The sequence below is a fragment of the Macrobrachium rosenbergii genome, chromosome 1 (assembly GCF_040412425.1).
Source record: "Macrobrachium rosenbergii isolate ZJJX-2024 chromosome 1, ASM4041242v1, whole genome shotgun sequence".
Classification (NCBI taxonomy): Eukaryota; Metazoa; Arthropoda; class Malacostraca; order Decapoda; family Palaemonidae; genus Macrobrachium; species Macrobrachium rosenbergii.
In genome coordinates this window covers 58836050-58852186 of record NC_089741.1, presented here as the reverse complement: position 1 = coordinate 58852186, position 16137 = coordinate 58836050, and the positions used below count along the sequence as shown (strand labels likewise).

Genomic DNA, 16137 nt, shown 5'->3' with positions numbered 1-16137 from the left:
GCCTCCGAATTAGACGGATTCTTCCTGTTTATTTGAAAACCCAAGGATTCCAGGAAGCTGATCACTGCGAATATTGCTTCTGCGACATTCCTTGGTTGGATGCCCAAACCATCCAATCGCCCAGGTATCACAATATAACTCTCTTGGGCCTGTAGCTGTTGGACTACTGTCTCTGCCAGTTTGGTAAAAATCCTGGGCGCTATGTTGAGCCGAATGGCTTGACTCTGAACGAGTATGCTTGTTTCTAGTCTGAATTTCGTGGGAGAAGTTTCTTGCAATCGGGACGTGATAATATCGTCTGAAAGATCTATAGAGGTGGTGGCACCCCACGGGAAGTAGGGTTAGCACCTCCAGATTGTAAGCACGCGAAACTTGTCGATTGAATGTATAAGTTGAGACGAGACATGTCTAGAATTATATCTTTGCTGGATTGAGTCTTTCTTGGACACTGAACAGACTGACCCCTGAAATTTCAGGTGTCTGACTTTCTTTATTGCCTTCTTTTTGAAGAAGGTCTTTGACAAAGTCAGTAAGTCTTTGGATGGAGGTTGATGGAATCTGACTGGTGGAGGAGGCCCTCTGCTCCAGCTCCATCCCCAAACCTTTTGAAACTATGCTGTGAGCCCACGGACTGAAGGTCCAATGGTCCCGAAGAGATATAACCTCCAGCCTACCTGAGGAGACTCATTGGATGGAAGAGGATACTTCCTCTGCCTCCTCGGCCTCTCTTCCACAGGAGGAGAGGTCAGGTTGAAGCCCTACCTCTGTAGACAGCTCTGGCTCTGCTCCCCTCGCATGCCTGTTGTAGCCTCGAAATGCCCCTTGGCTTTCAAACAGCGTTGAAGGCTGGGGACGCTACGAAGGCTTACGGAGCAGGGGTTTTGCTGAGCCGACATCAGCAAACTGCTGCTGAGGGGGCTGAGCTTTGGAGTGGAAGGCTGTCCGATCTGAGAGACCGGTACAGCCTGAAGCATAGTTTGAGCCTGGGTTTCTATATCTCCTGAACCTCTTCTTTTCCCTGGATTGAGGTCCGGAGGTCTCGCAGAATTTCCTTTTAAAAGGGAGACTTGAAGGAGCGAACTTTGATTTGCTCTGGTTGCCTCCGCTAGAACATTATTGACCTCATCCTCAGTAAAGATGTTAGGTCCCCAGACAGAACCCCTTTCATGAGTCTATTGGGCTCATGTCTGATAGTGGCGTCTGCGGTTATCTTCCTGCAGTTTTGTCTCACACTACAAGGTCACAGGTCGATTGAAATGACGCTAGCAGTGATTTCATCAGACCTGGAACAGAGGTTAGGCCAGTGGTTAACGTTTGTATCTCTCTGTAATGGTGATGGAATGCAGGAGTGACTCAACCTGCACTTAGCCTCAAACTCCGCCTCTTCAGAAGGGCCTCCGAGTCCTGGGAAGCTGTTCACTGAACAGGGTGGAGGCACACTGGGTCGAGTTACCCACCGTGAACGTGCCAGAGCTCCACCAAAATTCTGAACCCCAGGGAAAAGAAGGGAGGTGGGATCTGTCTCGGAGTTGAGGCAGCGGTTTTGCCCTCTATTCCCGCCTGACCAGTCAACACTGCGACCTTGGTTGTGCAGGGGGTAGGGATGGAGTCACCTACCGCAAACATCGTAAAGTCCTTTAAAGGGAGTAAGCTTTGTATTCTCGCACTCCCAGTCAGTGAAGCTGGCATCAGGGTGGATTGGGCTTGGTCCTGGGAAAGATAACTGTTTCCTTCGGGACCTTGTCTGATCTAATCCAGGCTTCCTCTGTTAGCCTGGCATAGCCTGCAGGGAGGCACCAGGTCGGGTGGAAAGAACTCCAGTTCTTCCAGACGACGAGTGTAAGCCTCACATGGTAAAGGCCCAATAAAGTATGGGGGGCATGAGCCAGCCGCCACGGGTTCCCCTTGTCAAAGGGGGCGGTCTGGAGGCATCCGAACAACGTGAGAGTGCTGTACTACTCCCGGATTGATAAACCCGGAGGAGCAAGCTTTCTGGCCTGCATCCTTGTGCCAATGATAGCACTGACTGACCAGAGGTCTCAAGCTTGAAGCAAGCTGAAGAAAGGTCTTGAATCAGCTTCAACCCAGAGTCCAACTTCTGCATCAGAAGTTCGGCAAAGGCCTCGGGTCAGAGTTAGCTGTGAGGATGGCCTTGACACTCCTGGATCTCGAGCCCTTGGACGGGGAGTACCTTACCTAGTGGAAGCCACTGGTTTAAGAGTGATGGCGACCCGAGGGAGTTGGCGGATTAGTGCTTTAGGTCTAGAGGACTTTGCAAGTCCTTCTTTTCCAGAGGACTTCACCTGGGGGACAACAGGACCTAGATCTGTCCTCAGGATAGCTGGTTTAGGAAACCTTGAAAGGGGAAGAAGAAGAAGAAGGAGAACCAAAGGGACTACCAAAACTCTCTCCCCTGCCTCACTTACCACCTTACCTTCTACCTGGTGGTCCAAGTCCACGCTCATCGGTTGAGGTGGATGTTGATAGCCCGCCACCTCTTCCAATACCTCCGCACAGGTTGTCTTCTTGGGAGGGTTGCATCTCTTCCCGGATCCCTCTCCGATGATAGGGCGGCCAATTCGCGGTACTCGCAGCAGAGGATCCAGGCTCGGGGCAGAGGATTGCATATCTCTCTGACAAGACGTGGGGTTGCCAGGCGCTAACGTTCACTCCCAAATCCTACGACCCAGACTTCGTGGGTCGATAGCGAAGAGTCACGGATGATCCGGTCAGACTGTAAGAAAGGGCAGGATTTACTGAGAATATTCTCCACCAGTCCGTATATATATATAAGTCGTTAAAGTCAAAAAGAGACTAAAGGTTACGGTCTCTTAAAACTTACCGACTCATACACCACTAGCTCGCCTGAGCGTACTTGACTTCACAGCCATCTGGGTGTTAGACGATCAGGCCTTTAACGTGGACCGAGCAATGGTCGACCCGGCACACCTCATGTCCACAGGGTTGTTGGAGAACCGCTGTGCACCCCTGGCTCCTGACAGCGCATCATCTGTAAGTGGAATGTACATATGGTAACGTCAAGGCGAAACCGCGGGTAGGTCCGCGTGTAATTTCTTTAACGAGATTATGAGTGATGAAACATGCGTGTCATCGGGCAAAACTCGCCGGAATTGAACTCCGCAGTACAAGATCTAATACACAGATTTATGGGTGATGAACATGCGTGTCATCAGGTAAAAAACCAGCTGAATTGAATCCGCAGGTAGAATAATACACAGATTTATGGGTGATGAAACATGCGTGTCATCAGGTAAAACCTGCCGGAATTGAATCTGGCAGTACAGAATAATAAACATAGGTTATGCTACAGAATGGCCGACTACTAATCATGTAAACAAAAGTACTCTAAGATAGTCTGGTGCTATGGTACTCCGCCGTGATTTGCCACGGAAATCTTGTTATGTCACATATTATGGAAACATCGTCAGGTGGCAGAAAGGAGTGTTCGCATATGCTAACTCTCAATCGCTTCAGGGCGGGAACCACATAGTGAAGAGCCAACTAACCGAAAAACCATACCCACCGGAGTGGTAACATGGACGATAACAACGAAGATCCGACTAACCTGGCGGAGACTGAACATAGCGAACTCATGATTATATCCCTGGGACAGTGTCCGACGCTCCAGCTATAACTGTGGGAAAGCGAGCAAACGAAACACCGCCGAGCAAGGGAAAGGTAGCAGAGTGGCGAAACCCGCGACCAGACGGGTGGGTAGCACCCTCTGGAAGCCGAATGAAAAAATCCCCACGGGTGCCCGAAGCATAGCGCATCGGTTTCCCTCTGCTAGGAAAGCCTAGGTCACTGCCAAAAGCTAACTGATCAGGTAAAGAAGGACTAGGCTACATACACGAAAAAACCTGTGCAACCTTCGATCCCAGCGTGCCCTCCAAAACCAAAACTTCTTGGCTTGTCCAGGAAGGCCAGGATGAGTGCTACAGGTGAGGGGGGGGGGAAAAGAGGAACCTCGCATAACCTGGCCACACCCTCCAAAACCGACAGCCTGGTCAGGCGGAAGACTATGAATTGAGGAGACCCTTCACTATTCTAACCTCACCCTCCAAGACCTCACGGCCTGGTCAGATGGGCTAAGGGGAAGAGTAACTCCCTCACTAGCCTAACCTCACCGTCCAAAACCTAACAGCCTGGTCAGGTGGGCCAGAGAGAGAACGACGAACTCCTCACAAACCTAACAACTCCCTCAAAACCTCAAACGGCCTGGTCAGGTGAGCTGGTAGCATGAGCATCGTGAAAGCGCCCTATCCTGTCCCAGCCTAACTCTCAAACCGACACAGTGCGATTCAGAGTGAGGCTAGGCTAAACCTAATCGAATAAACTACCTGACGTCAAGAGTACTAACATAAAGGGGACCATTCGATGTGAAATTTAAAATTATATATACTTAAAAATATATACTTATGAATACAAAAATGACTCAGCGCAGAGAGGGCCAAACAACAATCGTTATGCGGGAACAGGGGGATACCCAAGATGGCTGCCTCTGACACCAAATCACATATAAACTAATCCAAGAATAGACATGTCATCCATCCTCATACACATCAGTTATGATCATGAGCATAACAATACCACCATCTAGAAGGTACCAATTCGCTGGTGGAGGAAGGAAACCAGGGGAAAAGGGAGAAATTTATGATCAGAAAAAGGGGAGAATACCTCCATCCTAGCCTAGATCAGTCAATACTGGCCCTAGCCCCTATCAGCGAAATGGTAATTTCTACAAATAAGGCTCCAATGGAATGAAGCATGGACAAAAACTAGCAGAACTTCCTGCTAATAACATGCGAAGACTGAGGGTCAAGCATGGCAGAGGCAGACACAGCCCACGCCCGGCTGCGTAACATTATTTAACTTGATAAACAATATATGAACAGTCAAATAATATGCCTCTGTAATGAAAAACCAAAAGGAAATGGTACTCAACTTAGATGGTGGAAATTCTGGGTGGGAAGACATGCCGAAACAGTAAAAAATCCAAAAACACAACACCAAGAAAAAACACGGTGTGATATGAAAGCGTGCTAAATTGGAATGTTTATAAGATGGCGGCCGGGGTGGTGGTTGGCTGGGTGCAGAGGATGAGGTTTAGAACGGCTCCTCACGCGCCGGGGTTTGAGATCGGAGAGATCTATAGGACAGAGACCTGTGGTAGTGGCAACCACTCACCCCTTGTGTATAACGACACCATCTAATGGCGTTCGATCCAGGGGTCGTAACCCTGGCATTATGGTTAGCTTTTCTCTGGTATACTTAGCAATATCTATACCTAGACATCAGTGCTAATGGATTATTTCACTGGGTGACACAGGTCGAGCCCAGAAAAATGAATTACAACTAAAAATACAAAAATAGCAACATACAAATACTGTAAAGGCAATCCTTGGGTTACGACGGAGATACATTCCTAGCGACGCGTTGTAACCTACTTTCAACGTAAGTCAGAGCACACCTAAATAAGCACCTATGTCACCCACCCTGCTAACACAATAGTAAAGACAATCTAGGACATCAAAACTCAATATTTCTCTGACATATATGGACTAAGAAAAACACACGAAGGTCATACATGTAAAAACAGTACAGTACATTCACCAACCTACTTCCGAACATTCAGAGATATGAATAGACAAGGTCACAAGTTCAAACTGTGTTCCTGATTTAACTCGTTCTTTGATGAATTCCCATTTTCTATGTTTCTTTTCCCCATAAAAAATGTTTAGTATGTATTTTTGTCAATAAATGGCAATGTCCATTGTTTACTTTGTGAACTTCCAATATCAGACACTGCTCCTACCCAATTCTCTCCAAGTTCATAACTTTTATAGCATGGAAAAAATACTAAATTTTGAATGTTGCATGAACCTAAATTTTATTTTCTTCTTTTTGCCTTTCTAACAACCAAAGTAGTTCTTTATAATACTGCATGATTTAAAAATACAGTGATAATAGTATAATCTATGACTCCCAAGTTAACTTAGGAATGTAAACATCAACAAAAATTATGCACTAGCCTACATATTAAAAACAAACTTCACACCAATTCAAGATGCAAATGGCCATCCAAGACGTAACTCGTTAGTAAGTTAGGTAGTGACTGTACTGTGAAATATTGTAAATAATAAAAATGAAACTAAAAAAAAAAGAGAGCAAGAATTATTTAATCATTTATGGGGACTCCGTCGAAAACACAAAACATCGTAGGTTGAGACCATCGTAACCCGAGCATTGCCTGTACACTGTAACAATTACAGCATCATCACTTAAAACTTACAAATATATAGCAAATTCACACACTAAAACCAATGCTCAAGTAACATTATATATATAACACTGCAATAGCACTCACCAGTCAATGCCTTTGAAATAGTTCTTCCCATTAAAGAATTGTACTTCTTCAAAAGTTTCAGGAGACGGATAATTGGCAACAATGGCAGGATGCATGGCTAGAAAGGTATAAAGTGCAGTTGTTCCTGTTTTCTGTGGACCAATAACTAGGAACTTTGGAAGCTGCTCACAGCTCTTATTTCTAGCCCAAATTTCAATGTGCCTGTGATCAGCGCATGGATTCTGGAAAGAGCACATATGTGATACCACACAACATTAATTACCCCTGTATAATTAGCACTAAAGTCTAATCACTTTAAGCACACTGAAAAATAATTGGAATATTCCTCTTTTGTCAACATCAGTAACACCTAGACTTTTGTAATGGATATGGCATTGGTGCAATTCTTTGCATGAAAGAAAACTCCACTTAGGGTACTATCTAGAGTATCTACCGAGGTGGTATACGAATTCAATATTTTCTATTTTTTGTGTTAATTTATAAAGTAAATTGTACAGACATCAGCGGAATGTATTTCAATTTATTTTTTGTAAAAAATTTAGAAACTTCTATAGATTAACTTAAACCTTCTGACTGTCATAAAAGGAAAACATGTTAACTGACATACCCCCCATATAGGGTCAGCTTCCTCAGGATACATATGGAAGTACTTCTCGCCCAGCTGCAGAGGTGGTATAGTTCGCAAAACTAAGTTGGTCCAGCATTTGACAAATTTGATCACTGACTCAAAAGTATACAAAGCCAAGCGGTCATTCCCATAATTACTCAGATGTGTCATGAAGATGCTTATCTGTAAAAATCATGTCCATTATTAATGAATACATTCATAACCGTTAACTTGAATGATAATAACAAAAATTTGAAACTGCAAGCTTATATTGTAATACCAAAAAGATTCTTATCGAGCATAAATAACTTGGCAATGATAAACATTTTATTCAAAAATGAAACATGGACAAAAAGTTAGGCATAGAATGAAACTTAACTAACACCAGCAATAGTGAACAACACTAAGCTGGGAAAATATAATCTTGTAAAATATGTTTACGGTAATCAAAATCTTCTCTCTAAAAAATATGAAATTTTTATAATAAAATTGAGTTTTATATATACAGTACTTACCAAGTAATTATTTAGCTGATGATTATGCTCACATAAAAAATATGAAATTTTTATAATAAAATTAAGTTTTATATATACAGTACTTACCAAGTAATTATTTAGCTAATGATTAAGCTCGCACAGCATCCTAAATTCAAAATTCGCAGTAATGCATCAGTTGCAAAGCCGGGAGGTGACAGGCCCCACCCACTGCAATAGGAGCGACTTACCGCCAACAGCATTATTCTGTTTTACTGCTGCAAAGTCCATAAAAAAAGGGGAGGAGAGTGGGCTCTGATTCAGTAATTACTTGGTAAGTATATATAACATTTAATTTTATTATAAAAATGTCATTTTTATATAAGTAACTTACCAAGTAATTACTTAGCTGAATCCCATATTGCAAGGGGGGGCAGGATGAATGGACTATTCTATTTCAAAAACATTAAGGGTGATAATGACTTGAACTAGAGAAGAATTGCTAGCATTGAAACAATGCTTGTCACTTCCTTACCTGGTAAGAGAGCAACTGCAGGAGAATACTGCCTCTGGTTGGTGCTCATCTTAACCTGTAGTGGCATGGCAGTGAGCCAAGAGTTGCCTCTACATCAGTGTAAGTCTTGCATCGGAGGATGTGCCCGATCGCTGACAAGACATATGCAGGAAAAAAGTTGCCTTTGCCCCGGGCACAGTACCACAAACCAACAACCAAAAATCACTGTCACGACAAACCCATCCAAAGAACTAGTAGGCACTCCAGGTACAAAGTACCCACAGGCTCCCAAAAAAACTCAATACCTTACATCAAAGCGAAGAGACAGGATCTCTCCTGTGCTTCTTCCCCCAATACCATGCCAGCCACTGCTAAAGGTGCAAGGGTACTGCAATTTTCAAATTCTGTTCCCACTTCTTTCAAATAATGAGATGCGAAGATCGATTTACACCTCTAAAAGGTCGACTGAAGAATTGACAAGAGGGATAAATTGTGCTTGAAGGCGAGATAGGTAGCCACTGCTCTGACTTCATGAGCTTTAACCCTGATCAAAGAAAAAGTCTTCCTGAATCCGGGAATGTGCTTCAGAGATCAGACCTCTAATAAAGAACGAAAGAGCATTCTTTGAAAGGGGACGAGAAGGATTCTTGACAGAACACCAGAGGTTGCTGGCAGGTCCTCTAATCATCTCGGTCCTATGCAGATAGTACCTCAGGACTCTGATTGGGCAAAGAATACTCTCCTCTTCATCGGGGTCCAGGATATCTATCAAATTCTTAATATGGAAGGAGTGAGCCCAAGGTTTAGAAGGAGCCCCATTCTTGGCTAAAAAGCCTAAGGTGAAAGAGCACACAGCATCCCCTTGGGAGAAGCCCACCCTCTTGTCAATCACATGCAGCTCACTAACACGTTTGGCCATAGCCAAGGCTACTAGGAAGAGGGTATTCCGCGTAAGGTTCTTGAGGGAAGCAGAACTGAGTGGCTCCAAAGGGGGACTTGTAAGCCACTTAAGGACTACATCCAAGTTCCAGCACACTAAATCAGATTTCTTCCACGTGGAAGTATCGAATGACTTAATGAGGTCATTAAGATCCTGGTTAGATGAAAGATCTACACCTCTGTGTTTAAACACAGAGGTAAGCATCACTCGGTATCCTTTAATGGTGAACGAGGACAGACTTCTAGAGTTCCTCAAGCAAAGGAGAAAATCTGCAATCAGGCCTCAAGATGTCTCAGAAGATGAGATGTGATGTCTAGTGCACCACAGACGGAACACTGTCCACTTTGACTGACAGACATTGCTAGTACAGTAAACACCCCTGTATTCGTGGGGGATGCATACCACAACTCCCCCCCACCATATAGCTAAAATCCGCGAATACTTAAAACCCTTCTAAAAACACTTAGAACTGCCTATTTTGATAGTTCAAACACAAAAAACTCTAAAAATGCTTATACAGGTCTTATCCTACTTACAATGGGGTTAGGTTCCAAAAAAACCATCGTTTGTTTGAAAAAACGTATCTCAAATATAGCCTAGCCTACACTAAGGTATTCAGTGCCATGTATACATATATGATAGCCTAGCCTACACTATAAAGTATACTCTATACATACACAGTATAGTAATTATTAATATCAGCTAATTCTGGAGCTTCATGCAGAGTGACTTATGACAATTCAATACAAAGAGATATTGAATAGCACACAAGAATTAACTTAACCTACACTATGGTATATCATATATATATACAGTAGCCTAGCCTACATTACTGTATACTGTACTCTATATTCACATATTTATATCATATTATACAAACATCAACATAACGAATATGAATATTTTCCATAGATCTTTTAAAATGTTATGCTTTAATTCACTGTATCCAATAATATTGTATATATTCTTATATTGATTTTACATTATGAATTGCGATCATAGCGATCAATGTTTTGCGCTGTTCTTGCTTCTAGTTAGTGTAAATGAATCTCTAGATACAGGCAGTCCCTGGTTATCGGCGGGGTTCCATTCCCGACAGTGACGATAACCGAAAATCGCCGACAACCGAAAATCGGCGATACTAGCGCCGATCCTCGGTTATCAGCACGGATAACTGGGGATCAGCGCCGCCAATAACCAAGGATCAGCGCTGATAACCGGAGATCAGTGTCGAAAATCTGGTTATCGTCGTCGCTAGACAAGCACCGTAAAACCGGATCGCCGATAACCAGGGACTTTATTTCTATGGGGCAAAGTTATTTGTCGTTATATGAAGTGTTTTTAAGTTGAAATATAACTTAAATATGTCTCGTTGTGAAATTAATTTAGCTATTTTTCGTTAATAGATGGTGTTGGCTGTTTGGGGGCATGTTTGTTTTGTGTGAAAAAAAATCAAGATTCCATTCAGTTTTCACTTGATTTCATCATAATACGAGCTTTACATAATTATCATTTATCAGCGTAAAAACAACAGTAATGTGTTCTTTCATGCCCAATAGTTTTGATTAAAATACTTTCTCTCCAATCTTAATTACAGTAGAGTTTCATCTATGTTGTCAATGCACGATAATTTATAGTCATTAACAGCTTGAACACTGTTTTCTCAGCTTCAGCTACAACTTGCAGCTTAAATTTAGCAGTATATTTCCTTGCCGATCTTTTACCCATAGCGAATAAGGGTATAATGTAAAAATATATCAGTCCTATTCTACTTAACGTTATTTGTAACATAACCATGGTAATTGTTTACTACCATACGATGGTTGAAATACAAGCAAAACAGCTGTTGCTATCCGATTCGGTTACAGTATAAGCAAAACAACAGTTTCTCGTTCGATTGTTTATGGCCGTATGCATTTACGCAAGAGTATCACGTTATTAACATCACTTTCATCATTCTCTTTTACTTTTTTTTATCTACAAGACATGATAAAGAGATGGAGGAAAAGAAGTTGGTCTATTGTAATTTGGTCTCTCTCACTGCCTGATTGTACGTTGCTGCCTGTGCCTGCACGAAATTTAAAAAAATGTTATAAATACAGTATTGTCGTATTGGTATTAATTGCTTACCCAATCGCAAAATCAAATTATCGCAAGGCGAATTATCGTAACTCGAGTTCCACCTGGGTACCTGAGTATTTTAATAGTTTTATCTCAAAAACTGCATTTATTCATGAAAATTATATGAAAATACAGTAATTAGTGAATATTTCTCAGTGAAAAATACCGCAAATGGGCAAATTTTCCGTAAATAATGTGTATATGTTCCATAGAGAAATTCGCGAATAGAGTCCGCGAATTGTGAGAATGCGAATGGGGGGGTTTACTGTACATTGTCATCTGCACTTCACAATAGCTTCCGCAGCTGCTCTTGAAAAACCTTTCGCTCTGACAAGCTTCCTGACAGTCTGAAGCCTGTCAGAGTGAGAGTGAACAACCCTTGGTGGCATCTCTTGAAGTGAGGTTGTTTGAGTAGCCCAGTCTTTGGGGACACAGCCTCGGGAAGTCTACCAGAAGACGTAGAATGTCAGGGAACCACTCCTTCATGGGCCAGAATGGCACAACAAGTGTCACTGAAGCGTTGTGGTGTGACACGAACTTGTTCAGGACTTTCCTCATCAAGCTGAAGAGCGGGAAGGCATAAAGGTCCAGGTTTGACCAGTCTACAAGCATGGCATCTGTCGCCCATGCCAGGGGATCCGGGGCTGGAGAGCAGAAGAGAGGATGGAGATTGTTTCTTAAGGTGGCAAACAAGTCTAGGGATGGTTTGCCCCATAATCTCCAGAGGTCGACACATATCCTGTGGTCCAGGGTCCACTCGGTGGGAAGGACCTGCTTCCGATAGCTCAACTCGTCCGCCAGGACATTTAATTTCCCGAATGAAACAAGTGACTAACGTCACTTGATTTTGGTGTGCCCAAAGTAGAAGGTCCTTTGCAGTCTGGCAGAGGGAAAAGGAATGACTGCCCCATTGTTTCCCAATATATGACAGAGCAGTGGTGTTGTCCGCATCACAACTACAGTCTTGTTGCGAGATGAAGTTGAGAAATGGTCAAGACCTAGATAAGTGGCCTTCAGTTCTTTTACTTTTATATGAAGACTGATTTCCTCTGGGGACCACGTCCCAGAAACTTCTTGACTCTCTAGAAGAGCTCCCCAGCCTAGATCCGAAGCGTCGGAGTAGAAGTCTAGGTCAGGGCTCGGAGGGTGAAGAGATTTGCCGTGCAAAAGTCTTCAGCCACCATTGGAGGTCCAATTTTATCTCCTGGGTGATGCGAAAGACGACAGAGTCTGGGTGAGTCTTCCTGTCCCAGTTGACTTTGAGGTAGAATTGGAGAACTCTTGTGTGCAGTCCCAGTTGACTTTGAGGTAGAATTGGAGAATTCTCGTGTGCAATCTACCCAACTTGACGAAGGTCTCAGTAGACAACAGAGTTCCTAGAAGACTCATCCACTGATGGGCCGAACACGATGAAAGGGCAAGGAAATTGTGAATCGTCTGGAGGCAGTTTGCAATTCTCTTGGGGGACGGAAAACCTGAAAAGTCCGAGAGTTGAGAATCATCCCCAAATAAAGAATCTCCTATGTGGGGGCTAACTGGGATTTCTGGAGATTTAAAAGAATTCCTAGATCTTGAGAAAGTTGTAGAGTTGTCTGAAGGTCCTTCATGCACTTCTCCTTCAAAGGGGAATGAAGAAGCCAGTCATCCAGGTACAGTAACGGCTGATGTTTATGCCGACTAGATGGAGCCATTTGGCGAGAAGGGAGAGGACCCGGAAGAAAATTTGAGGAACCGTGGAGAGGCCGAAGCTGAGGGACCGAAACTGGAAGATGAACCTGAGATACTTCCTGGAAATTGGAAGGATGGGGATATGAAAGTATGCATCCTGCATATCCAGAGTGATCATCTAATCGCCCAGGTGGATGGAGATTGAGGGCACTTTTGTCCAGGGCCGGTCTCCAACCTCCTGACACTTTGTGGACTACAAAAAGACGATTGTAGAAGCCCTGCGATTGAAAGTCCTCAACTTCTTCTATGGCTCTTTTTAGGAGAAACGATACCTCCTTCGAAAGGGCTAAACGTTTTCCTGAGCCTCTTGAGTAGGCCGTCAGTCAAGGTGATGGGAGAGGACACTAAAGGGGGGTTCTCTGAGAAAAAGATGCCGTTGATTATATGTTAGTTTTAGAAGTAGAATCATTATTATTTTATTTTTATTTTCTGCATTAGTGAAATGGTATGGGCATCACAAAATGTATAAAGAGCATGTTTAATTTTATAAGATGTTTTTAAAAGCATGTTTAATTTTATAAGATTTTTTTATAACCAATCATTCTTTACGTTTAAAAGTATCTGTTCGTGTCGTGACATCATAAGGACGACAAATGGCAGAAGGGAGCAAAATGTAAACAAAAGAGGCTGGAGTGATGAAAAGACTGTGAGGCTGGAGTGATGAAAAGACTGTGGTGGGATAGAGAGAGCTCTCTGATGGTTAGGTTGTGAATTTTGGGTTGTAAGCCTGTTTTGTGGTTTTTTGTAGTCATAAGCTAGATTATAAAAGAACTGGATTATAAAAGAAGAACAATGTGAACAGGTGAGTGGATTGCATAATTGTAGCATTTTTAGACGGATTAGGTTAGGAAAACTTTCAGCAGTAGCCCTCCTTTAACACCTTGACACTCCATTGGTCTGCTCCCCTGTGCTCCCACTTCTCCCAGAAAAAGAGAAGTCTGGCTCCTTCTGGGGCACGAAGGACTTCTGATTCACTTCTTGGAGGGCAGCTTGGAGGAGGAGTTCTTCTTAAGAGATCTTGATTGGAACCGGAAACTGGAGCGAGGTTAACTTGCAATTTGGGCTTATTCCCACAAAAGGGATGCTGTTGCAGCGGAGATATCATCTTGGGGATGAACGACAAAGACAAAGATTTCTTGGGGCATTTAGAAGACTGTGCAAGCAGGTCGAGTGGATTTCTTCTGAAGATGCGAAGCGATCTCTTCCACGATCAACTGGGGGAAGAGGTGAGAAGAATCCAACAGGGAAAATATCAAAGCGGATCTCTGCGAAGATGTGGCTCCTCTTGTGGTGAAGGAGCACCAAAGTTCTCTCTTTTCAAGAACTCCAAAAGCGTAAAGAGCCGCAAGTTCTAAAGAGCCATCCCTGATGGCTTTGTCAGTGCAAGAAAGAACACTGAACAGGTCTGCTGCAAAGAGTTCGTCCAAGCCCTCAAAGTCCTTTATCTTCTTTGCAAGGGCTCCTACTGTCCAGTCTAGAAAACTAAGAAATTCAAAAACCTTGAAGAGGTTCTTAACGAGATGGTCTAGTTCTGAGGAAGAGAAGAAAACTTTGGCTGAAGCGAAGGCTGACCGACGAGAAGAGTCGATAAGGCCAGAGAAGTCCCCTTGGGAGGAGGCAGCGACTCCCAGATAGGGAGCTTCCCCGGTGACATACGGCTGATATTTCCTCTTGATCAGATGAGAGACAGGCTGGGTAAAAGTCGCTTTGCCATGCTCTCTCTTCATTGAGAGCCAATCTTCAATCTCTCTCATAGCTTTCTTAGAGGAAGAAGAAAGCACCATCTTGGGAAGCTGAGTGTTTTTCAGAAAGGCTTCGAAGGAAGAAGCAGGAGATGACGGAGCAGCTAGGGTGAAAAAGGATGGAAAACTCGCAAGGAGGAACTGAAGAAGAGACGCATAAGCTGTGGGAGGAGAAGAATCTTGTTCAAGCCCCTCTTCGTCTTCCAAAGAGACCGGAGACAGGAACAAATCTTGAGAAGGTTTCGAAGAGGGCACTTTCCTAATGAAGCTCAAGATTTCCGACAGCTGTTCCTTGATGGGTGCCAACGAGGAGTCGTCTGGCTCCAAGACAGAAACTTGGCGGTCAACAGAAGACAGTTGATGGTGAGTAGGAACCAGGTGTCTGTGGTGCCAGGAGCTTGGAGTCCACAGCTGGACACATAGGAGCAGGTGCTGGGTGCATGGGAGCAAATGCTGAGTGTGTGGGAGCAAGAGCTGGGCACACGGGAGCAGGTGCTAGGAGCACGGGAGCCGGAACTGGGCTCTCAGGAGCAGGCACTTCGAGGCGAGATAGGGTCTTGGGCGACAGACACTTAGACCAATGTTTTGGGCATTTGGAATTCTTGGGAGAGAACACAACAGGAGAATCCCATGAGTGTGCTGGAAGCTGAACCAAGGCAAAAGCTGAAGAATCCACACCATAGCTGCAAGATGGAAGCGGGTTGTCGAAGGTGTCCCTGTGACACCTGACCAGCAATGGGGAAGCAAGAGCTGAGTTGACACCATAGCTGCAAGATGGAAGCGGGTTGTCGAAGGTGTCCCTGTGACACCTGACCAGCAATGGGGAAGCAAGAGCTGAGTTGACACCATAGCTGCAAGATGGAAGCGGGTTGTTGAAGGTGTCCCTGTGACACCTGACCAGCAATGGGGAAGCAAGAGCTGAGTTGTCTATGTGCCTTTTCAGTGGCCCGGATGAATCAAGGAAGTGTCTACGACGACCACAGTCAGAATCTGAGTCTGAGCTAGAAGACAAGCGCCGCACATCCAGCGACATGCCTTTCCAGCGGCAGTCGGTCGAAGCCTGAGATGGCAGCAACGCGTGGGCAAACCCTGCCAGCCTCCCTTGGACTTCCAGTATGTCTTTCCCCAGGTACAAGGGAGCAGGACAGTGACCTTCTTCTAGGAGCACCGATGGGACGGGAAACCACCTCCTCCACTGACACTTCACTCAACATTTTATCACAGAAAACTTTTCCCATGAGGACACATAGGGATGCCCCTATCTCCAACATTGAACTAACCACTAGACTAATTTTCTTGTCGAATTTGGACACTAATTTTCTTGTCGAATTTGGGCTCAATTCTGGACTCAAGACTGGCTATGGCATAGGGGTCAGAGGCACATCAATATGTGGAGGAATAGAGGGAGGACTGAGAATTGGAGAGAATGTGTGTCCAGGAGTAGAAGGAAGAGCTAGGCTAGAGTCAGTCTTAGGCTTAGGTGAAGAATGTCTACTAACAGAGGCCCTAATTTGGGCTTGAGCGGCCACCTTCCTGAGCCTATTCTCAAGTATATTAAGATAAGATTCAAGCACTTTTCATTTACATTTATCCCAGTCCTTGCATTCTGAACATGTATTCTCTG

At 44.1% G+C, this 16137-nt stretch overlaps 1 protein-coding gene across 1 annotated transcript in view; it reads right to left on the bottom strand.

The window, feature by feature from the left end:
- sfl (N-deacetylase and N-sulfotransferase sfl) overlaps positions 1-16137 on the bottom strand; it is a 118012-nt gene that overhangs the window by 50791 nt on the left and 51084 nt on the right. The window contains 2 exon segments of the mRNA XM_067104418.1: positions 6372-6609; positions 6996-7178. Coding sequence (XP_066960519.1) covers positions 6372-6609; positions 6996-7178 — 421 coding nt within the window.